Here is a 26,262-nt window from a genome sequence, read left to right as displayed (position 1 = left end):
CTGCGGCTCCCGAGCCTGCCCCTGCGCACCCTTCCAGCTTCTCGCTCGGGCCCCAACCTGTCAGCTGCTGGCCGCAGGGCGGGCCTGGCCTTCGTTCATGCGGCACCTCCTGCCAAGGCAGGCTCCAGCTCAGGGCCTTCCACCCCCCTGACCACTCGCTGGCCACGTCCTCCAGGCTGGCCTCCAGCTTCCCCTTCTCCAGGACGCTCCCTCGCTTTCCTGGCTGGAGTCTCTGGGGGACTCCTGGCCTCCGGAGAGCTGACGGGGTGCACCTGCACAAGCGGCCCACGGCACCTCGGGAGGATGAGAGCCGTGTCCCAGGCACGTCTTCACTCCTTGGTCTGAGTCACATTCACCAGGCGACTACCCCATGTCCAGAACTTTCTGAGCAGCCGCGGATGCCGTCCCCAGAACAGCCACAGGGAGCAAGGGGGCCACAGGACACAGCGGAAGGGCCCCTCACCGGGGGCTGCAACAGGAGGGAAGGCTTGGCAATGCCGCTTGGGCACTGCGGAGAGAGAGCGGAACGGGCGGGAGATGAGCCAGAGCAGGCATCAGGAAGGGGCAGACCAGGTCCCAAGGGTCTCAGGGCCACGGATGGGGCAGGAAGAGAGGCTGCAGGGCCTAGGTCAGGGCGGGGCACATGGGGAGGGTCCAGACGCTGGGGCGTAGGGATCACTGGATCGGAAGCACTGGGAGGGCTGGGGGGTGTCAAGGCCGACCCCCAAGGCTCTGGGCTCAGCACCGACAGGCAAGGTCTTCGTTCATGCGGCCAAAGGACACATCAGCAGAGTTCCTGAGGGCCCCGTGTCCTGAGTGTCTGGAGAGGAGACCACCTAGCCTCACGGAGGGGGGTGATGGGAGGGTCCCAGGCAGGGAGAGCCCGGGGAGGCCAAAGGGAACTCTGTCACATTTAATAGAGAAATAACACAGCATCTGCCAGGAACAAGTGCGGCCTCGGCTGCGGCTCAGTGCCTCACAAACTGAGACAGTTCACTGATGTCTTCCAAAAAGCTGCGGTAGAATCTGCGGCTCACGGAGTCTGGGTCCTGCTTCAGGACCTCCGCGTCTGCAGCAGAGATGCCCAGGGTCTGCCGCACGGTGCCCCAGGGTGGGGGAGGGCGGGGTGGGGACCACAGCCCTGCCCCGGGAGCCCACGTGGGGTGGGGGGGCACAGCCTTGTCCCGGGAGCCCATGTGGGGTGGGGGACCACAGCCCTGCCCCGGGAGCCCACGTGGGGTGGGGGGGCACAGCCTTGTCCCGGGAGCCCATGTGGGGTGGGGGACCACAGCCCTGCCCCGGGAGCCCATGTGGGGTGGGGGACCACAGCCCTGTCCCGGGAGCCCATGTGGGGTGGGGGGGCACAGCCCTGCCCCGGGAGCCCATGTGGGGTGGGGGGGCACAGCCCTGCCCCGGGAGCCCATGTTGGGTGGGGGACCACAGCCCTGCCCCGGGAGCCCATGTGGGGTGGGGGGCACAGCCCTGCCCCGGGAGCCCATGTTGGGTGGGGGACCACAGCCCTGCCCCGGGAGCCCATGTGGGGTGGGGGGGCACAGCCCTGCCCCGGGAGCCCATGTGGGGTGGGGGGCACAGCCCTGCCCCGGGAGCCCATGTGGGGTGGGGGACCACAGCCCTGCCCCGGGAGCCCATGTGGGGTGGGGGACCACAGCCCTGTCCCGGGAGCCCATGTGGGGTGGGGGACCATAGCCCTGTCCCGGGAACCCACATGGGGTGGGGGGCACAGCCCTGCCCCAGGAGCCCATGTGGGGTGGGGGGGCACAGCCCTGTCCTGGAACGGAGTCTCAAGGACAAAACAATGCCCCGCCCTTGGGACAGGCTGGTTGAGGGACCTTCTTAGAAGTCGGGAGACAAAGAGGTCCCATGTTCTTGGCCCCCGGGGCTCACATTTCCTGAGGATTTTCAGGTCACCCTTCTTCAGGGAAAAGCAGAGGTCGGTAAAGTACTCCTGCAGAATGCCCCCTGGGTCAGGGAGGGAAGGTGGTGGGTATGGGCGCTTCTGGGGACCAAGGGAGGCCAGCTTGGCAGGGAAAGGAGGTCAGCACTGTCCATGCCACGGGGCCAGCGCCACTGCCCCTGCTGGGGCTGCCCCCAGGGCACAGGAGCGTGGCCTTTAACGTGGCAGCTCAGGCGGGGGGGGGGGTGGCAGGTGCCACAGCGGAAGCACAGGACCACAGGCCGGCACCTACCGATGAACTTCATGGCCGTGTGCTTCAGGTTTTTGTGGGGGCTGGCTAGGTAAATCAACGCCTGCATGAGAAACTGGTGGTAACTGCCGAAGTTGCTCTCCACCTGGGGGTGCGGAGGGGAGACAAGGGCCCCATGGCTCCTGGGCCTCTGTGACCTGGCTCTGCCCGAGGCCGCCTAGCAGTCCCAGGCCTGGAGGGATGAGGGCCATGACCCCAGTCTGGGTCCAGGCCCCAGAAGCTGGCCCCCTTCAGGGGGAGAGGGAGAGGGGCTGGCAGAGTCCCACCCCAGCTCAGGGCGGGGGCGGGGGGAGGGAGCCTGCGTTGAGGGGTCTGGGACCTTCCACATGGCCACCACCCCCCAACACTGTCCCAAATGTCCTCCAGGAAGCCACCTGTGCCCCTCCCACTGGAGCTCCAGCAATGGGCTCAGGGCCGGTCAGAGGCAGGGAGGTCTGCTGAGATCCCCTGCACCAGGACGGGGGCCGGCCTCACTGCCGGCCTCGGCGCACCCCCGGGCACATGCCATGAACTCCCCGGGGTGTGTGGCTGCTTTTCCAAACAGGGGAGAGCTGGCCCAGGATGGGGCCACCCCTGAGGAGGTGGGGCAGGGGACGCGCACAGCCCGGCTGCTCATGCCAGCTGTTCCGTGGCCGCGTCCTCTGAGCCTTTCCAGGTTTAGAAACCAGTTTGTTGTACCGTCTAAGCCTGCTTGAATTGGCTTTTCTGCCGCGTGCCCTCCCCTTGCTCAGCCGCCAAGGTCACCGTGTGGCCCACACATCCCACAGAGAGCTGCAGGCCCCGCCATGCACACACCAGGCCGGGCTTCCCCGAGGGGCGCTAACTCCGGGCCACCCCTGGCCGGCCTGGCCATCCCCTCTGGCCCTGCTCTGGCCGGACGGACCCTCAGAGCCGTCTTCCCTCCACAAATGTCAGCTGGGACCTCCGGGTCCGGACGAGGCAGCCTGAGGCCACAGACGTCCTCCTTCCAGCCCCAGGACCCGCTACGACCAGACTCTCCTTCTGGTCACAAACCCGCATGCTGGGAATTTGGCCATCTGCTCGTGACCTTAAAAGGACAGCTGCCTTCCTGCTCTGTGTCCGCTCGAGGGCCCACCGCCAAGCTGCGAGCCCGCTCAGCCGGACTCTGGGCCCTCGCGCCCTTTCCACTCAGACACCAGGACTTCCTGGAGGTGGCTGGTCCCGTGTCTTGGAGAGGAAAAGCCCTAGGAAGGGTCTGGAACATTCTAACGCTCCAGAAAGAAGGATGCCTAAAGAAAGGGTCCAGGGGCAGGGCTCACGAGAGAAAGGACTCAAGTTCAGGACAGGCCAGGTGTGACGGCTCGAGCAACACAGCGATGCGGCTCTCAGCGGGAACGACACCTCCCTGGAGCGAGCGGGGTCTCTCGTGAGCCGCAGGACAGGCTGGACTGCGTCCCCCCAAAAGAGATGCTGAGTCCCAATCCCCAAGACCTCAGAATGGGACCGTACTTGGAGATGGGGCCCCTGGAGGCGATGCCGTTATGGGGTCACGCGGTAGCCGTGGAGCAGCTCGGCCGGTGTCCTCAGGAGGAGGGGAGGCGCCCACACAGCGTGCAGGGCGGCAGTGACGCGGCCGGAGCCCAGGGACCCCGGCCTCCAGAGCTGGGAGACAACAGCTGGTGGAGCGGTCACCATGGCCGAGGGAACCCCCACAGGCCGAGCAGGACGGGGCCCCAGCACACCTGCAGGGACGCGTGAGGACAGCCGCCACGTGCAGGGCCGGGAGCATCGCGACTGGAGAACACGTCACCCGCGTGTCTCAAGTGGGACGGAATTCCCACACCCACGGATCAGTCGAAGTATCGGGACTGCGGCATGGCAGGACAGGAACGCCAGCCCCAGACACTTAGCGGAAGAGTTCAGGAAAGGGGGGAGTTTTGAAAAGTAAAAGGTAAGTGACAGCGAGTGGCTCAAAGGCAGCAGGTGTGGTGGATGACACGTCACCGCGAACAGAGCCCTGCCAGCTGGGATGACACACGCTTCCTCCTGGGCAAAACTCCAGAGCTCCTGGAAGGTGTGGACATGGGAAAATCTGCAAACCCAGGGACGTCTCCTCGGGGAAGAGCAGGAAGGGAGGGCCCCGGAGTGGAAGGCGGCGGGGACCGCGTGGCTCCGCCAGCGCCTGAGCTGCCCCCGGGACCCCCAGGGTCACACCGAGGCCGGTGGTGAAGGCTCACATTCCCCCAGCACCTGGACCACCCCCAGGACCCCCAGGGTCACACCAAGGCCGGTGGTGAAGGCTCACATTCCCCCAGCACCTGGACCACCCCCAGGACCCCCAGGGTCACACCAAGGCCGGTGGTGAAGGCTCACATTCCCCCAGCACCTGGACCACCCCCGGGACCCCCACGGTCACACCGAGGCCGGTGCTGAAGGCTCACACTTGTCTTAAGAAGTCTGTAGCCAAGACGCAAATACAGGCACAGAGAAACGGACTTTGTGAAATCCACGACTGCGACTTAGTAACGTGGACGGTTCAGTGTCCTAACAGACGGACCATTTAACAAATCGTAAGATTCAGAAAGTAGGTATTAACATTGCACACGCTCTCTACCTCTCTTCAGCAGCTCAGGAGACAGAGGTCCCCAGGCGGACGCGGGCGGGGTGGAACCAGAGCTGGAAGCCCCTGGTGGGCGCCGTGTCCGTGGGGGGGGAGCGGCCAGCAGACCCGGCATCACACACACCGCTGCGGTCTGGACCAGGGAGGCAGAGGGAAACCGGAAGGGAGTCTGTCTCTCTCGTGGCCTGGGTGAGGAGCAGGAGCCCCGTCCCTGAGGAGTGGCAACGTGGCGAGAGCCACCTGAGCACCTGGGACAGCTCAGAGCCACCCCGTCAAATCAGTCCCAGGGCCTACTGGAGGGACAGCATGAAGGACTCTGGAATGGGGCGCACACAGAGAAAGACCACAATCCGGAACAACAGGATACAAGAGCCGAAAACCCACCATGGGCCACGGTCAGAAAACACCCGTAGCAAGACTCGATACTGGAATTCCAGGGAAGCGAGCCCCCGGGTGACAATTATCTCTGGGGACAACGGGAGCTCATGAGAAGGGAGCCATCCGCAGGAGGACGGGCACCAGCAGGGGTGCCGAGGGCAGGTCAGAGGCGGGTGTGGAGAGCGGAGGTGGATGGAAGGCAAGGCAGCCTCTCCGGGGGTGGCAGCCTGAGAAGGCCAAACGCACCCGATGCGGGAGGCCCCGGTGCCCAGGGCAGCTCGCCTCCTCTCGGCTCCAAGCCTGCCCTCGTTGCGTGCTCTGGAAGCGTGGACCCGGGTCCCCGAGTGTCGTCCACGCCGGGGCGGGGGTGGGGGGTGCCCGGTGACTCTCTGGACGGCGGTGGAGAGACGGAGTGGGCTCCTGCCCGGGTCCCCCAGGCTCACTCTGCCCGGGTCTCCCGTGCCCGCTCCGTGCGTGCGCCATTCCCGGCCTCCCAGAGGGCTCGTCCGCAGCGAGTCATGTGCCCCGCAGGCTGCTGCGTCCCAGAGGGGTGGTGGCCATGCTCTCACAGGGCCTGGCCCTCAGCTCAGGGGCCGGGGGCGTCCTGGGCACTTTTCTCAGCCCGGGGCCGCGGCTCTCTTCTGCTACGGCTGTCCCGGCGGTCCCACGTCCCTTGGAGCTCGCCCACCTCCCACTTTATGCCAGCATACCCCTGGACGGATCCGGACAGACAGACGCTGAGTCCCCATCACAGCCGTAAGCGTCAAGGTGCAGCAAGCTGCGGGCGCCCACGACCTGCGCTTCAGGTGACCGCTTGGTGCCACGTGGAGCCTCTGCGCACAGCGGGTCACCAGCACCCCACGTCCCCGGGGCGGGAGCTCAGCACTGCCTCGATGGGGGGACACAACCAACCTGGCCCCCCTTCCGCCCCCCTTGCAGGTCTCGTTCCTGGCCGCTCCTGGCACCAGCGTCGTCCCGCGGCAGCGAGGGGTTTCTTATCCAGACCCAAGCACAAACCACGGGAAAGTCACACGTCTGTCTACGTAAAATTCAAATCTTCTGCCCGACCAGAGACACAGTGAGCGAAGTCAACAAGTCACAAACTGGGCAAAAATACAAATAACTGGCCAAGGACCCACACCTGGAGCGTGCGGACAGTTCATCATTCACACGCATCAAAGCACAAAACCAACGATCCCACACGCGGTGGGCAGGGGATTCAGCACGGCGGCCCCGCCGGGCCCCCCAGAGAGACGGCACCCATGGGAGGCACTGCCCTCCGGACCCTGAGGAGCCCAGCCTCCCTCTCTCTGGGCACCTTTGCCCCCAGACTGCGGGCCTCCCCCCCTTCTCAGTCTCCCAGCCTCGGCGGGGCCCCTGGACCCGCACACCTCCACCAGATCCAGCGTGGGCCAGGTGTGGCAGCCTGCCCACTGCCAAGCCGAAGAAAAGCCTGGGACCGCGGTCCCTGAGCAGCAAGGACAGGTCCCAGCTGGACAGGGGCCGACTCAGAAATAAACTGACTGCTAGAAATCAGAGCTACGGTTTCTTGCTCACCCACCTCCTCACAGCCGTCCTCAGCAGGAGACATGGGCCCAGCGATGTCTGGGAGGGGGGGTCCTGAGTTCCGGGAGCTACAGGGCCCTCCCCATGTCTGCACTGGGGGCATCAGTGGGGGTCATGCCCCCCAAGTTCCCCTCAACCGCAGCCATGGGAACTGTGTCCCTCCCAGGGGCTGCAGCGGCCCCCACGGAGCCAGCCTTCAGTACACACCCATGGGACCGAGTCAGGGACCACCCAAGGGGCTTCCAGCACCAAGCCCATCCCCATCGGGGTGCCCCTTAGAGAGTGCCGGGGCTAAGCCAATTCCCAGAGGCCCCCCGAATTTGCGGTGTCCAGGAGGGCGCCGGCGCCTTACCATGTAGATGAAAATGTCGTTCTCAGCGCCTAGGCCATGGCCCCACGCCAACTTCCCGAACAGCTCCTTCCGAAACTCCCACTTGAGCAGGATGGCACAGCGCAGGAAGGTCAGCTTTGTATTCTGTGGGCGGCACGCAGGGAGAGGCGGGTCTCAGCCCTCCCCATCATCAGTGCCCTCCTGGCCACACCCCAAGAGGGTGGCCTTCTGCAGCCACGCTGGCCCAGACGCACTGGGGGTCCCGGGCCCAGCGAGGACCCCACTCACAGCTGTGCCCAGGCCAGGAGTCTGCCCAAGCCCTGGAGGGGCTGCACCCACGGGGGCAAGGGTCACCCCCACAGGAGTGTCCCACCCCCACCCCCCGTGGGTGTTCTGCTCTAATTCAGAAAAACTCGAGAAAACTCAGAAAAACTAATACAGGAAAACTCGAGAGGCCTGTGGTCACCCTGGCCACCCCGGCCTCCTTCCTGACCCTGAGGGATTCTCTCAAGGGCTGAGGGACAGGCACCCAGGGAAGGAACACCGGCCCCTCCCTCACCAGCACCCAATAACCACAGCCTCGAGTCTAGAACTCCTTTAGAAAGTCTCTGTGCCCCTGTGATGGGCAGAACCGCGTCTCTCCAGGTAACCCCCAGCACCTCAGAATGTGACTGTCTATGGGTGGGGTCTCTACGGAGGTGATTAAGGTCATGGGGTTCCTGGATGGCCCTAGGGGAATCTGACTGGTGTCCTTATGAGGAGGAGAAATTTGGACACACACACAAGGGGACGACCACTTGAAGATACGGGGAGAAAGATGGGGTCTACATGCGCAGGAGAGAGACCTCAGAGGGGACTAACCCTGCCCCACCTTAAACCCAGCAGGGGCCTGAGCTGAGACAGGCCTGTTCCCAAGCGGGCCTCTCCCTGCCTTGCTGAGTTGAGGGGGGACTGGCCCACCTGGTCTTCTCCAAAGCCCTCCGCTTCCTCCTAAGTCCACCTGCCAGGTGCTCACACCTCTGTCCCCCAGGAGACTGTGCTCTCCTCCAGCACCTATGACGAGGCCCTGATCACAGCCTGGGCCGGCCCTCCCCTTCCTCCGTTCATTCCTGCTGGCTCAGAGAATGCGCTGCCCTCCTTCACTAGGAGGCCCCTGGCCCCGGGCAGCTTATCCTAAGACTGCAGCTTCCGAGGCTTTATAGCCCAGCCTTCCCTAGGCAGCCTCTCCGGCTTACCTTGACACTCTCCTCCGAACTCCTGTCTGCCCTCCACCTCCCACCTGGCAACAACCCGGCCTTATCCTGGTCTCCCTCCACCCCCCCTCGCACCCCTTCACTCAGCCACACAGGCACTCAGCATCCGCCTATTGCCAGGCCCTGGGTGGGGGCTGGCCGGACAGACCCACAGCCTGGGGCACACCCTCTCCCGGGCTTGAGGGCTTCCCAGCCCCGTCAGACCACCAGCGAAGGGTCCGGAGGGCTGGCTCCTGGATCCGATGGTCTGGGGCATGGGCAGAGAGGAGGCATGGGACTGGAGGAAGCCCCTTTGTGAGAAGGAAGCAGTTTGCTGAGGGCTCAAGAGGGGCTGGGGAGGAGGTGGCCATGAGCAACAGGGCTGCAGGCATGGCTGCTGGGTAGGGGTGGGGGGCGCTGAGCCAAGTTATTAGATGATTGGAGGCGCCACCCTGGATGGGCCCTCTCCTTTTGCCGGCGTGCATGTTTGGGCGCAAGGCTGGGGGGCGCTCACCACGACCACTTTGGGGCAGGAGTCCACCAGGTGAAAGAGCAGCGGCACCAGGGCCTGGAAGGCATAGCTCTTGAGCACCTGCCGATACTTCTTGCCGCCGCTGTAGATGACATCTCCGAACAGGGAGATGGCTCTGCCCCGCACCAGGGCCTGCTCCTGCGGGAGGTGGGGAGCCCTCAGCCGCAAGCAGCCCCCACCTGCCATGCCCCCTCTCTCACCTTCCTCTCTGGCCCCCAGGCTTGCAGCGGCCCAGAAGATGGACGGCTGACCAGGTGGCCCCCCAGCACTGACACTCCGGCCTGTCCCACCAGCGAGGGCTGCCTTCTCTCTGGCCAGTCCCCGCTCCTCGAGCCACCCCCTCCAGTGGCTGCAGCCCTCCTACTGGATCGGCCATTTGTCCCCGGTTTCGCTCCTCGGTGGGTTCTCTGTGGGGCCCACGTCCGCTCCCGGGCACGCCAGGTGGGGGCTGGGGCGCAGGCCCTGCAGCCAGACCTGCCACTTTCTAGCTCTGGGACCCTTCGGGCTCCGGGCCGCGGTCGTGCTGGGGCCTCCCCCGCCTCCCCCAGCCTCGCGGACCGCAGCTCCCGCGCCCCTCGCCGCCCGCACACGGGGCCCTGAGGTCCCTCTCGGCCTCCGCCCCTCCTGCTCCTCCTGCCGCCAGCTCGCGGGCTGCACTACGGACCCCGCCCCGGCCCGCTGCCGCCCCCGTGCCCCACCCCGTGCCCCACCTCCACCCTCGGCCCCAGCCCCCCATGTGGAGGAGCACGTGGCTTGGGCAGCGCACAGGCCTCCCAGAACCTTCCATCCTGCGGGCCAGCTTCCCGCGGGGCTCCACAGGACTTTACCCACAAGCCCCGGGGGCGGGGGTGGGGTGGGAAGCAGCTCGGCTGCTCTGATTGGCGGGAAGAGCAGCTTCGGCTGCTTCGATTGGCTGGCTGGCAGCTTCGGCTGCTCTCATTGGCTGTGCAGCCGCCCCGGCGCTCACATCCTCGAACAGCGGCAGCAGGTGCTGGGCCAGCTTGAGGCTGGCGGCGCCGACGCCCTGGGTGCCCAGGTGGTGCAGGATGTCGCCCAGGATCTCCATCAGGCCCAGCAGGTCCTTGGGCTCGGGCTTCACGAAGCCGTCCAGCAGCCCGGCCAGCCGATTGCGGAGCAGCACCACCTGCGGGGCGGGGAAGAGACTCAGCCATCCCCGGCCTGCCCTGCTCCCCCGGGCTGCCCGTCCGCCTTCTGCACCCGCTCCACCGGGCCGTCACCTCCGCGGCGCGGGCCGCGTCGGAGGTCGCAGCTCCCTGCCCACCCCGCCTCCCTGGCGCGCGCAGCACGGGCCTCAGCCCCAGCGCCTGGAGGGCAGGTGGAGGCCTGAAGGGCAGGTGGAGGACGGACGTCCCCATCCGGCCAAGTGTGAGTCCTCCATGTGCCGGGTGGAGCAGGAACAGGCCACCTAGCCGGCCTGGCTGTCAGGTAGGGAGGCCAGAGTCCCAGCCCCCGGAGGCCCCTCCAGCCCTATGCGGTTTCCCAAACATTCCCAGCCTCTCCTGCCTTGCCCGACTTGCCTCCCCCGTCCACCCCTTCCAGCTGGACCCGCGGTGGAGGCTCTTCTCAAATGTCTCCTCCTCCCTGAAGTCTTCCTGGCATAGGAGTGGGCAGCCCCTCCTCTCACCTTCTTGGGGTGCATCAGGATGCTGCTGAGGCCCTTCAGGCTTATGGCCTGCACCAGCTGGTTGGGGTTGTTCAGGCCCAGGCTCAGGAAGTTGTTCATGGTTCTCCGAGATATGTACTGGGTGAGCTCTTGGCTGTTGAGAAACTGATTAGGGTTGGCACAGTCAGCCGCCAGGGCAAACTGGCCCGTAGCGCAGCGTGAGATAGTGGGGTTAGGCATGAGGAGGTACTTCGAGGCAGCAAGCAGGTCTGACACGGAAGGAAGAAGTTAGGATGCCCCTCTACTGGAGGGTACGAAAGCAAGTCCAATTCTCTGACCTTCTTAAGGGCCAGAGGACAGTGGTGAGGAGCAGGGGCAGGGCAGAGCCAAGGAGGGGCTGACCTCTGTGATGATGAGGATGGCCACGATGTTGTCCCGTTCCTCGGAGCTCTTCAGGGAGATGACTGCCTGCCCCAAGACAGCCTTGACCTCACAGTCGTAGTGGGCCATGGCCCTGTCAGACGAGAAGCGACACAGGGGCCCCGAGGTCTTCATCCTTGGCCAGGAGATTACCCCCAAGCCCCCCCACCCCCACCCCAGACCTTGTTCTGTCAGGGACATGGCCCAGGCAGCGGACTCTAGAGTACAGGTCCCAGGACAGAATACAGGAGCAGCCCCACAAGGGATGCTGTTTGGGGCCAGGTCCCCCAAGGCTTGCGCTTACCTAGCCAAGAGGGTCACTCCCTCTGTGTAGGTTTCCAAGTGCTCAAAGAGCTCCCAGCCTCTCAACAGCTTGAGGTAGGCAAACACCTCCCAGTAGTTGGTAGTCCAGAAGAGACCCTTCAGGGCCTCCAGGCAGGTCCTAGGGGCACGTGGGGTGTTTAGAGGAGGCGAGTCAGGGCTCGGGGCCTGCAGAGCTCTGCTCAGGATCCCGGCTCCTGCTGGCTTTCAGTTGCTGTGCCCCCTGCTCCCCACCCTCGAGCGCAAGCCTCCAGCTGGAGCTGGAGTTCATCCCTTTCTGGGTCCCCGGCACTTAGCCCAGGGCCTGGTGCCCACCAGGGGTTCCACGGGTGTATGGAAGGAACCAGAAAGAGGGCCTGGCTTGGGGTCCTGAGGCCCAGTCAGAAATCTCACCTGCAGGGGCTGAGGGGCTTCATTTCCAGGATGTCCTCCTGGTAGTCGGAGATGCCCTCCACCGCATCCAGCTCAAACAGGTAATGGAGCTGTGTCAGCAGGCCCACGAGGATCCCTGCGAAGGCCCAGCGCACCGTGGCCTTGTACTCCCGGGTGTAGAGCAGCTCGTAAATGGTACCCAGGGCCTGCAGCGGGCAACAGAGCCGGGCTCGGGTGGGCGACACCCTCGTGGTGCCAGCAGAGCGGCTGGGAGCCGAGCGGCTGGGAGCAGCAATCGCGCCCCCCGCCCCGGGCCCAGGCCCCTGCTGCCTACGCCTGGCTGGGGCTGGGAGTCCACTCCGGGGCTCAGCATCAAGAGTCCTTGGCTGCTTCTGCTGAGACCCTCTGCTGCCAGGTCACCCCGGCATCCCACGGGACCCCTGAATGACAATGCCGTTGCGGGGGGGGCGCTGGGGGGGGACACAGTGGGGGTGTGGTGCTGCTCACCAGCAAGGAGATGAGCTCAGCCTGCTGGCTGAGCCTGATGCGCTCCTTAGGGGGCCGCAGCGTCAGCTTCACATAGAGCAGGGTGAGGACCTTGTGGGCCAGCCGGGTATTGCCGGCCAGGGCCTTCCACAGGGGTAGGACCTGTCTGGGGAGGCAGGGAGCCCAGTCCTGCCAGCTGGCTGGCCCCACGGGGTGGAGGGGCCGGTGGGACGTGACCCTCAGGACTGCAGGATGACCTGCCAGCCGTGTGGAAGTGGAGATGCCCGGGCCCCTCAGGAACGGGGAACCCTTCCCTTGGGGGGTCCAGGAGGCTGTGTCCTGATGGCCAGTCAGGTGGGGGCCCCTGCTCCAAGCCCAGAGCACAATCTAGCTTTCCCTAACGTTGGTGCTCGTTCCGACGTTGCCTCAGTCCCTTGCTGAGTGGCCTTCCCCAGCTTGCTTCTTCCCTGGGGACACAGGGCTACCCCTCTGGCGGCCTACGAACAGCTGGACCGGGCAAAGTGGCACCACATTGGGCGTGTCTCCCTGGGGAAGGAGGGGCTCGTGGACCTGCACCCCTGGGAGGCCTGCTCCCTGTCGAAGGGAGTGTGGCCCTGTGACAGGCTGGTCTTCCCCAAGATGCTCCCGGGGGCACCCTGGTCCCCAGCACCTCTCAGACTTCAGAGTGCACACACACCACTCAGGGCTGCTTGGACTGGGGCTTCTCAGCGGCCCGGGGCCCCCGCATTTGTCCCAGGCTCCAGCCTCCTGCTGGTGGGCCCAGCTGATGTCCCCAGGTGCGCTTGGAAACCTAACGCTAGCCCCGAGGGGCGGTGGGGCCGTCCGTGTGTGGGCCCGGGTCACCCAGCTGACCTCCGGGCCCCCTGCCGTTGGGCCTCTAAGGGCTCTCTGAGTCTGAGGGACACTTCCATGCTGAAAGCCCCCTTCCTGGGACTGCTGGAGCCTCCGCCTTAACCCCTCAGCCTGGAACAGCCCCGGGGACCCCCGGCCTTGGTTCCGGAGTCCGGGAAGGAGAGGAGACTCGGGCAAGCGTCCTGCACACGGCTGCCCGCCCAGGAGCAGAGTCTGCCCAGGGAGAGTGTGTGGCCTGGGAGCGCCGACCACAGACGAGGCACAAGTATCTGCCTCTGGGTCGTGGGTGCAGGTGACCTACCTGTCAGAGGGGTGACACAGGGACAGTATCACCTCGACTGTCTCCTCGGTGTACTGAGTCCCCAGCACTGTCACCACCCTCATCATGGTCTGCAGGATGCTCTTGAACACGATAGAGGGCAGCTCTTGGAACAGGCCCTGCAGGATCTCGGCCACCTGCGCGTGGAAGGACGGCCAGGACAGAGCCTCACAGCAGCCCCCAGCCCCCGCCTCGGTGCCCTGCCAGGGCCAGAGTCCGTCGTGGGCTCCCCGGCCCACAACGAGGCATCTGCACGCGTGCCGGACCCATGGCTAGTGCTGCCTGCCGCGGCCATGGCTCCTCCCCCGCTCCCCGCTCCCCGTCCCTGGGGCTAGGAGGCTTGATGGGTCTGGCAGCCCCAAGAGACAAAACATCTGCATGGGCTGTGGACTAGGTTGGCCAGGCCAGACCCACGGCCATCAAACGCCCAGGGGCAAGGGTGGGCAGGGAACCCTCTCCTGCTGAGTAAGACTGAATGAGCAGGGCAGGGTGTCGCTGTGATTGCCGTGGCAGGGCCCTGGGGCCTCGAGGAGGCTGGGCCCTGCTGACGGCTGGGCTGTGCCATTTCGGGTAGCAGGGGGCAGGGCTGTATAGTGCTGCGGGCTAGGGGCGTACTCAGGACCCACCGCCTCTGGGGTTCAGTGCTCTCTGTGACGAGGGTGTGCTCCCACGGGCACACGGACCCCCTGGAGGCTCCTGCACGGGGCCCGCAGAGAGGGCCCTGCGCCCGGGGCGCACCTGCTCCGCCCTGATGCTGTGGTCCTCGAAAATCACGAGCAGCAGCTGCGAGGCCAGGTTGCACTGCAGACGGCTACGGCTGCCCAGCCCTTCCAGGAGGGTGAGGATGAGCTGTGTGTGCTGGGCCACGGTCAGGCTCCTGTTCAAGGCCTGTGCCGAGGGGTGGGGTGAGGGGCCACAGGGCCACCGGCCCTGCTCTGCAGCTGGGCAGGCTCTCCTGGGTGGGCGCGGAGACGGGGCTGTGGTGGGGGCGCTGCTCTCACTCAGGTGGGATGGATGCCAGCTGTGCAGACTTGCAGGGACCCCCGAAGGGCCCCGCCTTTCCCCCTTTCCCCGACAGGCCCTGGGGTGTCCGCCCCCCGCCCCCCAGCTCGGCTCGGCGGCCGGTACAGGCTGCCAACTGCGTCTGCTCTGGACAGTTGCTCGGGATGGTGATGGGAGCAAGCTGTTCTGTGCAGGGGTCAGGGGCCCCCACCTGCAGCCTGCAGCCAGGGACTGACTCGGGTACAAGGGTCCAGCCCCTGCTTCGGGAGGGGGTGCACTTCATGCTGCCACACTCCTGTGCGTCGGGCTGGGACCACCCCCTTCGGCTCATCCCTGCCCTGTCTTGCTTCCCTCACTCCCCCCTCCTGAGCACCCAGCTTCATCCTCGTAACTGCCCGGGAACTCCTGTCCCAGGCTCTGTTTCCAGGGACCCCACCAGGACAGCAGGCTTCTGAGCGCTCAGCTCTCCTGGAGGGGTTCCCGGGGGACGTCTGTCTGCGCCGAGCTGGCGAGGGATTGCGGCTCCCGTCCCAGCAGGCCTGCGCAGCCTGGGGGTCAGGCCCAGTGACCCTCGCTTAGAACGGCAGGGAAACCGAAGTGTGGAAGGGTTGAACAACCCAGCTGTTGGAGGCGGAGCTCGGACTCGAACCCAAACCCTTGACTCCTAGTGCACCTTGAGGGGAGGGGGCCAGCCTGGGAAGGACGCACCCAGGGCGGGAAGGGCAGAGGCGGTGAGCGTGAGTCAGTCCCAGCAGATGCACTTGTCGCCCTCATGAGGAGCCACAGAGAGGCCACAGGGGAGTGGGTGCCAAGAGGGCAGACGTCAGCGAGAGCCCTAGACTCTGACTCAGGGGGCCCTGCCGCACCTCCAGGTCACAGGTGGGAGGCTGCGATGTCCATGGCCTGGCCCCACGTGCCCTGCCCCCTGCGTATGCTGTAGAATGGGTGGGGGGCTGGGGGCAGCGGTCGGGGCGTTGCTCCGGGGCCGTGGGGGGTCCTGCCGCCCCTCCCCGCTGCAGCTCTGACAGGCCCACCTTCACCACGTTGTAGAACTTCCTTTCTGACTCTCTGCGGGCCTTTGCTTCAAAGTTCTTCATTTTATCCAAATGCATGAACTGCTCCGTGCTCCCTGTGGAGGGCACCTCGTCAGGAGGCCTGGAGCTGCGATCCCCTGGGGGCGGGGCTCCCCACTCACCCTTCTGCTGGATCAGGAGCTGGAGGAGCAGGTAGATGCACTGGTGGGAGTGGCTCCGCGTCACCGGGTCCTTGTCGCGCCACAGCAGCGCCAGCAGGCCTATCTGGTGGCCCAGCAGGGAGGGCGTGGCCTCTTCCTGGGGAGGCCGGCAGACTGAAGCCCGGCCTGGCATGCAGATGTCCTCTCCCCATGCGTGCCCCTGCCCTCCGGCTGTCCGTCCATCCTGGGCCCAGCGTCCCATGGGCCAGGCCTCTGGGCGTTGGCCGGCACCCTTCCCTCGGCGGGAATGCCCTCCCTCTACCACCCAGTCTCCCTCCCCATCTTCCTTCAAGTCTTTGCGCCCGGGCAGCCGTGCCGTCAAGATGTCCCCGACCGCCCTGTCTGAACTGTGACCTCTGCCCCAGGACTGGGGGCACCGCAGGGCCTTCGTCTTGTCCCCCAGCACCGTGCCTAGCAGCCCGGACGCTCGATGAATACTGACTGTGGGAGTCAGGAGCGGGGGCTGGGCTGGGTCCAGCACGGAGGCAGGAGCACCCTGGGGGCTCCTTGCTCCTCCCTTCACTCGGGCCTGCCCGCCTGTCCCCCACCGCCGCGGGTGCTGGGTGTCGAGACCACTCACGGTGAGCGTCACGTAGTCCACCACGTACTTGAGGAGCAGGAAGATGGTCTGCACCACCCGCTTGTGCTCATGGCTCTTGTCTGACTGCAGCCAGGGCTCCATGTGCTGCGATGGGGGAGAGGCGAGCCCGAGAGCCCAGTCAGCCCCGTGGACCCACCCTCGGCACCCACCTGGACCCACCTGGCTTGGACGCAGCCGCTGGGGCTGAGTGACGGTGAGGTGACCATAACCAGTCCCGCCCACCAGATGGTTCAGGCTTTCATGCCCGGCCACCAGCCCAGCTCCCCCGGGTGAGGCCAGGTCTGGGACCGTGTGATCCAAAAGCCCTGGGTCGGCCTCAGCTGCCTCGGGGGCTGCAGCAGCCACGGAAGGGAGCAGAGGGAAGCCAGGAGCCCGCAGACCATCCCTGAGTCTGTTGCTCCCTGCCCTCAGGGGTGCTAGGAGGTGAGGTCAGTGGGTCACCTTGATTCTTGCAGGGTCCTTAGCTCTTCTGAAACACCCACCGCTGCCTTCGTGAGAGAAGACAGCCCCTGGAGCACTTGGGTCAGCGGCGTGGGGCATACCTGCCAACCTGGCCCTCTTGCCCCTCCCCCCCCGTATACAAGGGACCCACGCTGAGTGGACCTTAGAGAGTCCAAGGCCAGGATCGAGGTGGGCAAGTGGGAGCCCTCTGTTCTGCACCCCATGCCACACCAACCCTCACCTGCAGGAGGAAGCATATCTCATCCATGCTCTTGTTCTCAGAGATGAAATTCTGGAGAAGCAGGTCCAGCGCCTGCATGGATTTCTTGTACAGCACCTAAGGGGACAGACCGTGACCTGGCGTCAGTCCACCGGGGTTGGCCTGCCAGCGCCATGGCGTCCGTGGCCGACACGCTCGCCCATCTCTCCCCGGGGTCCCAGGAAATGCCCCCGGCAAGGGCTCAGTCACTCCTCCCTGCAGGGCCTGGGGAGATGATTGTAACGTCCATGCCCTGTGTGTCCACCCTGTCCCTGGTGAGGACAGACAGCACCCTCATGGCCGCCCGGTCTTCACATCACAACTCCTGTGGGGGTTAGACCTGTCCCCAAGACCCCCGAAGTGAGCCGCAGATGCTGTGGGTACGCTGCCCCGCCCCGGGCTCCTCAGGAGACCCCTAGGAACTCCTCCCAGCACTGAAACTAAAACCAGAAAGTACTTTGACCGAGGGAAAATGAAAACACAACATGTCAAAATTGATCATCTCCATAGATAACAGCAAAAGCATTTGACGAAGTCCAACATCCATCCTGATAAACATGGCCAGCAAACCAGAAACAGAAGAGAACCTTCTCAGCCTAACAAAAAGCATCTAAGGACCCACAAGAAGCCACAGCAACAGCACACTGGATGGTGCAGCTGGGTGCCTTCCCCATCAGGCCGGGGCAAGGTGACGTCAGCGTGGCGCTGGAGGTTCCAGCCAGTGCGGTAAGCTAAGGAGGAAGCAGGCATCCACGCCGAAAAGAAAGAAGGAAACTATTCACAGAAGTCATGTATAAAATCCAATGAATCTACAGAATGCCCCAAAAAGCTAATCAGTGGTTCAGCAGGGTTTCAGGAAGGTACAAGATCAATGTAACGGAAGTCAACTGTAGTCTTGTATACTAGCAATGAACAAGTGGAAATTAAAATTTTAAATATTACTGTCAATATCAGAAAAAAATACAAAATACACAGGAAAGAATCTGACAAAAAACGTGCAAGACATTGTACACGGAAAACTGGGGAGCTTTTGAGGGGCTTAAAGACAACCGAAGTGAATGGAGAGGTACATGGAGCTCCTCGATTACAAGACAAGATGATGTCAAAATGTCAGTTTCCCCCAAATCGTTCTATAGATTCAATGTAATCCCAATCAAAATCCCAGTGTGCGGACCTACTGATTCTGTAATTCACATGGAAACGCACAGAACCTAAAAAAGTGGAAACAACTTTGAAAAAGATGAACCAGGTTGGAGAACTTCTACCACTTCAGAATGTACCTGAAGCTCCCCAGGGCAGGACAATGTGGCTTTAGCATAAACAGATCAATAGAGCCAGGGGTACCTGGGTGGCGCAGGTGGTTAAGCATCCGACTCTTGGTTTTGGCTCCGGGCGTGATCTCAGGGTCATGCAATCAAGCCCTACGTCGGGCTCAGCATGGAGTCTGCGTAAGACTCTCTCTCCCGCTGCCCCTCCCTCCCGCTCTCTCGCTTGCTCGTTCTCTCTAGCTCTCTCTCAAATAAATAAATCTTAAAAAACAAAAAACAGATCAATAGATCCACGGAACAGAATAAAGAGGTCAGAAACAGAAGCAGACACACGATCAGCTGATTTTCCGGAGGCACAAAGGTGATCCGGAAGAGAAGGGTGCTCTTTTCAACCCGTAAGCTGGGACCTGGGTGGTCCTGGGACACCAGCAAGAAGCTAAGCTTCAGTCCGTATCATACACCATATAAAAGCTCAAAACGTCATGGACCTAAGGGTGAAACCTAGGAGACAAATCTTTGTCACCTTGGTTTAAAGAAAGAGTTCCTTGATACAACACCAAGAACACGATCCATGAAAGAAAAAATAGATAAATTGAACATCCTCAAGATCAAGAACTTCCGCTCTTCAGAAAAGACTATTAAGACAATAAAAAGATAAGCCACTGATGGGAAGAAAGTATTTTCAAATCACCTGATAAAGGATTCACATTGCAACTATAAAAGGGACTCTAGAAACTAATGACCAAACAAATTATGTAATTTAAAAACTAGGGATAAGATTTAACAGACACCTCACCAAGGAAGATATGAAGATGGTGAAAGGCACACGAAAAGATGCTCCACATCTTAGTCAGTAGAGAAATGAAATTTCAAGCCACCACCAGACACCACGACACACCCATTAGAATGACCAAACTTTAGGACCGACTCCCATGTGTGTTGACGAGGACATGGAAGGACCCGGAGCTCCCGTCCGTGATGGTGGGATACAAAGCTGTTTGGCAAGTTAAGCATGCAGCTGCCTTATGACCCAGATGTCCCAGTCCTGGGCATTTACCCCCAAAATCAAAATCGAGTCCGTACAAAGACCTGCACACACAGCAGTTGTATTCGTAATAGTCGCAAACCGGAAGCAACAGGAGGCCTGTTGGCCAGTGAGTATGCCAGGAAAGAGGATTGAGCCACGGATACGAGCTACAGTGTAGATGAACCTCAGGACCATTATGCGGAGTGGGGAGAATCCAGGCAGGTAAGCATATACCAAATGATGGCACTTATATAAAGTTCTAGAAGATTCAAACTATCATGACGACAATAGCGAGAAGGAGGGACTCCACAGTGGCACGAGGAAGCTTTTGGGGGTGATAAATATGCTCATCATCTTGATTTTGAGGCTAGTTTCACAAATAGAGGTTAAAATGTGTAAAATTGTATACTTTGAATGTGTGCCATTTTTTTTCTGTGGCAATTCTACTTCAGTTGTTGACTCCGTTAACCAAGCCCAGCTCTTGCCCAGGGTCATGTTCTGTGGCCTCACTTCTGAGACCCTGGCCCGTCCCTCCTGGGACTGGGCTCCAATTAGATGTTGGACTTGGGGACCAGGCACCCCCTCCCAGCTGCTGGCCGCTCAGGCCTTGGCATCCAAGCTTACGCCCCCGCGGCTGGCCGGTGCCCTGGCTGGCTGCTGTTCTAATTCAGCTGCTTCAGCACCAGAGCTCCCCAGAGGATCGGCGGAACCCCCTCGCAGCTGCACAGCGGTCCACTTCTCCTGTGATCCCCACTCTCTGAGCTCCCCCGGGAGTGCACCCCCGACTCCAGGCTCACATCTCCTCCCTGGCCGCCGAGCCTGGGCACAGCTCACGTCCCTGCTGTGACCTGTCTCCACGCCGGTCTGCTATTTCCCACTGACAGGGTTCCCGGGAGCAGGAGTGTGTGTGCCCTGTCGGTGCCATTCTTAACACAATGCTTGTGGGCTGGACGGTTCACTGCCTGCTCTGCTTTGTTTTCATGGGACCGAAACTAAAGTCCTCAAAGAAAAATGATTCTTGGGGGGCTGTGTCACCCAGCCTCCTGTCGGTGCACACTGGAAGGCAGGTCACCGGGACTCTGCTTCCTGGTGGATGGAGAGCACACTGGCCTGCACTTTGGGCACTCGGGACCTGCCTGGCTGCTGGCGTGTGGGTGGACGTGTGTCCGTGTGTCCCTGCCAGCCCCTGGGGGGACAGCACGCTGGGCCTGACTGGTGGGGAAGCGTGTTTGTTAGGGCAGCGGAAGCTGACGGATAGGCGGTCAGAAGCAGCACACATTTGGGGAGTGCTTTTGCGCCCTGGTCCCATCGGAACCACAAAACATCAGTAGGCAGCATGGAGACCAGAGCCCCGCTGCAGGGACAGACCTCAAGACTCAGGCTTTTCCAGAGTCAAGACAAGACTGTGGCAAAGCCAGGATGAAAGCCGGGCGGCCACGGTTCTCTCCTGTGCTCGCCTCGCTCCCACACGTGGCAAGGGCTTGACAAACCAGCCCAGCACCCAGAACCCAACACCCAGAGCCGGGAGAGCGGCCCCAAGAACAGGCAGTCACCATGACATCCAGGGCCGGGTCCAGCGGAGGTACGCAGCTCTTCAACTTCTCCATGGGTGGGAGCATGAACAGGCTCTGCAAGCAGGTCTGCAGGATCCTGGACTTGACCATGGGTTTGAGACTGGGCCGTAGGTTGCTAGAAGAAATATGAAGATTCTGGACTTTATCATAGAGCCCATAGTCCAGGAATGAGAGACCTGGCTGAAACAGATTCCCAGCTGGGAGAGGCTTTCACAACTTAAAATTTGGAAGTGGATCTGGATTCCAGACAGGCCTGAGACTCTGGCTTGGTGGGAGGATTCTGTTATGGAAAACAGAGCTCCTTTGGACTGAGGGAGGCCATCCCAGTTCATTCACTTGGGTTCACTGACATTTATTTGTGAGAAAATGTAGGAATTATTCTGCGGTCAATGTCAGCACTGTGAATGGGATCAGGGGTCAACCTGTGAAAAAGGTCAGGGCTCAGTGTGTGACAATGGTCAGGGCTCAGAGTGTGACCAGGATCAGGGCTCAGAGTGTGACCAGAGTCAGGACTCAGAGTGTGACCTGGGTCAGGACTCAGAGTGTGACCAGGGTCAGGGCTCAGAGTGTGACCAGGGTCAGGGCTCAGAGTGTGACCAAGATCAGGGCTCAGTGTGTGACCATGGTCAGGGCTCAGAGTGTGACCAGGATCAGGGCTCAGAGTGTGACCTGGGTCAGGACTCAGAGTGTGACCAGGGTCAGGGCTCAGTGTGTGACCAGGGTCAGGGCTCAGAGTGTGACCAGGATCAGGGCTCAGAGTGTGACCAGGGTCAGGGCTCAGAGTGTGACCAGAATCAGGGCTCAGTGTGTGACCAGGATCAGGGCTCAGAGTGTGACCTGGGTCAGGACTCAGAGTGTGATCAGGGTCAGGGTTCAGCGTGTGACCAGGGTCAGGGCTCAGAGTGTGACCAGGGTCAGGGCTCAGAGTGTGACCTGGGTCAGGACTCAGAATGTGACCAGGGTCAGGGCTCAGAGTGCGACCAGGATCAGGGCTCAGAGTGTGACCAGGGTCAGGGCTCAGAGTGTGACCAGAATCAGGGCTCAGTGTGTGACCAGGATCAAGGCTCAGAGTGTGACCTGGGTCAGGACTCAGAGTGTGACCAGGGTCAGGGTTCAGAGTGTGACCAGGGTCAGGGTTCAGCGTGTGACCAGGGTCAGGGCTCAGAGTGTGACCAGGGTCAGGGCTCAGAGTGTGACCAGGGTCAGGGTTCAGAGGGTGACCAGGGTCAGAGCTCAAAGTGTGACCAGGGGCAGGACTCAGTGTGTGACTGAGGCCAGGTCAGGGATCAGTCTGTGTCAGCGTTAACAACCTGTTTTGGATAGGAAACAAAGCAAATCAGTCCCCGATGGTAGGTGGCTTGGCTCCAGCAGGGCCAGCCCCACCCACTGTGGCCCCTTCTTCACATCCTGTCTCCTCACACATGGACTCCCACCCAATACACAAAGGACTTGACCTGTCTTCGTTCCTGGACCCCCAAGGAGAGTTACCTCAGTCCCACAATGACCAGTATGATCTTCTGCCGGAAGAGGGTGGCCAGGAAGTTGGGCTCCTTCTGAAGGACGCACTGGGGGTCAGAGCAAGAGGTGCGTGGCGATAGCTCCCGGCCCGGTTCATGCATGCCCTGTGTCCTGCTGGCCGCCCCTGTGATCAACGGCTGGCAGGTCCCCGTGGGAGTCGCTCACCAGGAGGCATTGGATAAGCTCTGGTATCTGAGAGAATTTGTAGCTCCGGGTACTGTTCTCTTGCTTGAGAGCTTTCATAAGCATGATGACGGCCGAGAGGAAGCTGCTTTTCAGGATATTGTCCTGTCCGTGCAGAGTCAGGGGAGGATCGGCGGGCAGTCCCTGGCCCGCCACCACACAGCCCGAGTGCCCACCCCGTCAGAGGCCAGGCGGCCCCCGTGCGCGCACGCGGACACCCCGCACCCCTGCTGCCCGAGCTGGGGCAGGGCTCACGTAGCAGCTGCACGAGAAGTAGTAGACCATCCTGGAGATGACGTTGTCCACCCAGGGCAGGATCTGCTCCCTGGCGTGCAGGGCCATCTGCCCGTAGCAGAGCAGAGAGGTGCAGCCGACCCACCTCCAGTGCCTGTCGGGGTCCGGCTGCTGCAGAATGGAGCGTCAGGGCAGGACGGAGCCAGGACACGGCTGCGGGCCTCAGTCCTGCGCACGGGTGCCGGCCCCTCCCCCAGAAAGCCCTTGGCTCCCCTGCCCTCTAGCTGGAGTTGCTCCTTCTCCAGGCGGGCCAGGGCCTCTGAGTGTCTCCTGCGCATCTGCTCTTCCCAGCGAGGGGCCGAGGACTAGCAAAATAGAGGTGCTCAACGCAGACCCGCAGGGCAGGTGCCGGGTGAGGAAGCTGAGGTCAGGGCCAGCCCACAGTTCCCGACCATCAGACCCCACAGAGGCTCTGGATCGCATGTGTGGGGCCCCAGGGACCAAGCTCACAAGTGCCAGGCCACAGCAAGAAGCGAGACAGTCTGAAAGCCACACACCAGGCCCTCAGGGAGGTGGGCAGGGCAGCGGTCACAACAAGCAGATGAGGCTCGAGCGCCCGCATGACATCTCCAGGCCCCCGGCCCCTCCCGCCTGCAGGCTGCCCTGTCTACCTGGCAGTCTGGGGACATGAAGGCGGTCCGCAGGAACCTGGTGCGGCCCAGGTGCTCCAGTGCGGCCCAGACGGCCGGCAGGTGCGAGGAAGACACGATGCCGATGGCAGCAGCAATGCCCTGCGGGCCGGAGGACCCCGAGAGTCGGCCCCCCCGCGGCCACGCGGGATGTGCTTGCTGCCTCCTGCCCACTCCTCCCGAGGGCCCTGCAAAGGCAGGCCCTGAAGGGCGTCAGGGCAGGACAGAGCCAGGACACCGCTGCGGGCGGGCCCCTGAGGTCTCCCTGGGCCGCACCTGTGACCCGGTGGCCCCATGTTTCCCAGTACGGCGCTGGGGGCCGCGGGCACCCGGGGGGCTGTGGGCTGCGGACCCACCTCCCGCTGGTTGGCTGACTGGTGGGACAGCTCCAGGAGGTCGGCCAGGTGCCTTCTCACCAGCTCCTCGTCGGCACTCTCTCTGAGGATCAGCCCGTAAATGTGGAAGAGGAAGGTCTGGGAGGAGGCAGGATGGAGCAGGTGCTGGGCCCGTGGGCCAGGGAATGGGGCAGCCACCCCGCTGGGTGAGGGGTGAAGGAAGCTGGGGAGCCTATCCTGAGCCCCTCCCAAACTGCACGGCCCCCGCCCCAGGTTGCTGTACCCACTGTCTATGTGAGACTGGAGGAGGTACGGGGGGGGGTCACTGCAGCGCCCCCCCACCCCCCGCCTTGCGTTGCTTCCTTGCTGAGCCTGGGGCACTGTCCATGTACCCAGAGCTTCGGACCATGACAGTCACTTGGGGGGTGGGGAGGGGCCTCAGCAGCCACATGCTCCGCCACACTCAGAGCCTCGTGGGGGTCTCGGAGCACACATAGGCACCCTGGGCAGCCCTGCCCAGGCACTGACCTTCTCCAACGGCTGCTTGAGTTCCAGGTTCAAGGGCGCCAGGAGCTCCTGGATGCCAGTGCTAGCCACCTCCTTCCAGATGAGCTGCAGGCAGAACACAGGACTTGGGCCCCAGCCAACCCACCCGGGGGAGCGGGACACCAAATCCACCAGGAGCCCCCAAGGATGGTGGTCACCTGCGGGTGAGCAGAGAAGACAAGCTACTCCCAAAAGGTGAGGAGAGTTTTGGGGGTGCTACCTTCCAGCAACCCGCCAGGGGGCTCACTCAAAGTGTGATTCTGGCCATGCCTACTTCTGCTTGATCCCTGGCAACCCCCCACCCGCAGGACAGAAGCTGGTTAGCCCCTGATGGCCTGGCCCCACTGGCATCTCCTGAGAGTGCTCCCCAGCCCTCTCCTGCCACCATCTTGCTGGCCTCAGGGCCTTTGCACAGACTCTTCCCCACTGGCTGGATTTCCCCTCCACCCCACCTCTGAGCCAGGGTCCCCAAGCATGGCTTGGCCATCAGCCGGATTTCCAGGTTCCGAAGCTGAGGTCTGTGTGTGCTTGGGGCTGTCTCCCTCTGTGGGCATCGGTCCTGCTGTTATCCTCCCTGCTCAGTCCTGTCTGTCAGCCCCGAGCCCCCAGAGAATCTGGAGCAGGAATGTGGAGGACAGGGGCCAGGAGAGCCCCACCCCACCCGGGACCTCAGCCACCACTGGACAGAGGCCAGAGCATGCGGGGCATCAGGGAGGAGCAGGGCCTGGCCCCCCACAATTGCAGGAGGTCTGAGCTGGGAAGCCTCCTGCACCCCACAGGTTGGGAGGTCCTCAGGTGCAGAGGAGGGCCAGACACCACCTGTCCTCTACAGCCCCCAAGGCCTAGAGGTGGAGGCAGGCTGTGTCTGGCTCCACGTGGCTCCCAGGCCCACCCCTGGATGCCAGGCACTGAGCACCAGCTGGTAAGGTCTCTGTGTCCCACCTGCCCCTCTCCTTGTGCCCCAACTCCTTCCTGCCTTCTGGCACCTTCTGCCACACATCCCAGGAGGTCAGGGGCTTCAGGGACGCAGAGGCCAGTGGAAGCCAAGGGGCAGTGTGGGCCCCAGTGAGCCCTGGAGTGGGGGAAGGGGATGTCCTGCAGGGGCGAGCGGGTCTCCCAGGGTCCCACCTGGCTGTGCTCCTTGATGTAGTGGTGGACGGCATCCAACAGCACGTTCTTCTGCAAGACTGACATGGTCCTGATTTTGCCGAGGAGTGCTTCCTCCCAGAGCAATCTGTCATTCAGGGGCTCCTCCAAGATCGCCCTGTCTGGGTGAGAAGCAGCCCTGTGCTGGGGGTGCCCAAGAGAAGCCTAGGCCTCCCAGGTCTGGCTCTGGCTGGGCCCCTAAGTCACGCGGCCCAAGCGACTTTGTTTGCAGTGCATCTGCGTCTGCGGGGAAAGCGGTGAGAAAGCGGCAGGAGACGGAGAGCACGGAGCGCCGAGGGCAGGTGCCTCGCTGGGCGCTGGGACACAGCCCGGAGGCGCGGCCACCTGCGGAAGCCAGCCAGCCCAGCAGAGGGAACACTCCTCACGACAGGAGCACAGAACTCCAGCCCAAGAGAACGGGGTCCCAAAGCTCATCGTTTGGAATAAAAAATTAACCTAGGTCCCTACTCTACTTCTCACAGCAAAATAAACAGCAGGCAGTTACGATAGTGGAATTTCCAAAGGACGACTGTAAACGTACTGAGCAGACTGGGCTTTGTTACTCGAGAAATCCCGGAGTAGAGAAGGGCTCTCCCAACGTGACGAGACAAACAAAGGGAGACGAGTGTTAGGGTTAGCGGCACGGACCTGGGACGGCGCGCTCGGCACAGCTGCCCGCAGGGACCACGAAGAGACACCTGCTGCGTGTAGGGCACAAGGTCAGTGTTACCACGGAAGAAACTCCTGCGTCGGGAGAGGAGAGAGACCCCGGCGGCCAGCAGAGAAATGAGAAGACGCGCCCCCACCGCTGATAAAAGAAAGGCAAATTAAAACCATCAGAAACAGGACTTCTGGGGCGCCCGGGTGGCTCAGTTGGTTCAGCGACTGCCTTCGGCTCAGGTCATGATCCTGGAGTCCCGGGATCGAGTCCCGCATCGGGCTCCC

The 26,262-nt window shown here is 62.8% G+C and overlaps 1 protein-coding gene across 1 annotated transcript; it reads right to left on the bottom strand.

Moving 5' to 3' along the window:
• Positions 1–329: 329 nt before the first annotated feature.
• On the bottom strand, positions 330–25,365 carry LOC118548745 (maestro heat-like repeat family member 5). The gene is made up of 26 exons (XM_078071654.1): positions 25,300–25,365; positions 24,154–24,237; positions 23,647–23,763; positions 23,273–23,392; positions 22,623–22,772; positions 22,350–22,472; positions 22,155–22,231; positions 20,646–20,781; positions 16,780–16,875; positions 16,077–16,181; positions 15,458–15,593; positions 15,297–15,391; positions 13,999–14,148; positions 13,243–13,397; positions 12,090–12,234; positions 11,604–11,788; positions 11,194–11,331; positions 10,872–10,983; positions 10,491–10,670; positions 10,084–10,170; positions 9,813–9,989; positions 8,828–8,983; positions 7,103–7,225; positions 2,208–2,310; positions 1,906–1,980; positions 330–508 (listed from the first exon to the last, which is right to left on the bottom strand). Exons 1-26 carry the CDS (start codon positions 25,363–25,365, stop codon positions 330–332), a joined length of 3,270 nt encoding a protein of 1,089 aa, XP_077927780.1.
• Positions 25,366–26,262: the final 897 nt, after the last annotated feature.

This window comes from Halichoerus grypus, chromosome 5 (genome assembly GCF_964656455.1).
Source record: "Halichoerus grypus chromosome 5, mHalGry1.hap1.1, whole genome shotgun sequence".
NCBI lineage: Eukaryota > Metazoa > Chordata > Mammalia > Carnivora > Phocidae > Halichoerus > Halichoerus grypus.
The sequence above is the reverse complement of the archived record's forward strand: the minus strand, read 5'-3'. Positions and strand labels throughout refer to the sequence as shown.

Coding starts and splice junctions, on each gene's coding strand:
- LOC118548745 (XM_078071654.1), bottom strand. CDS start 25,365: ATGTCAGTCTTGCAGAAGAACGTGCTGTTGGATGCCGTCCACCACTAC. Junction 23,764..24,153: donor TCAAGCAGCCGTTGGAGAAG/GTCAGTGCCTGG, acceptor GCCTCCTCCCAG/ACCTTCCTCTTCCACATTTA. Junction 11,332..11,603: donor AAGCCCCTCAGCCCCTGCAG/GTGAGATTTCTG, acceptor ACGTGCCCCTAG/GACCTGCCTGGAGGCCCTGA.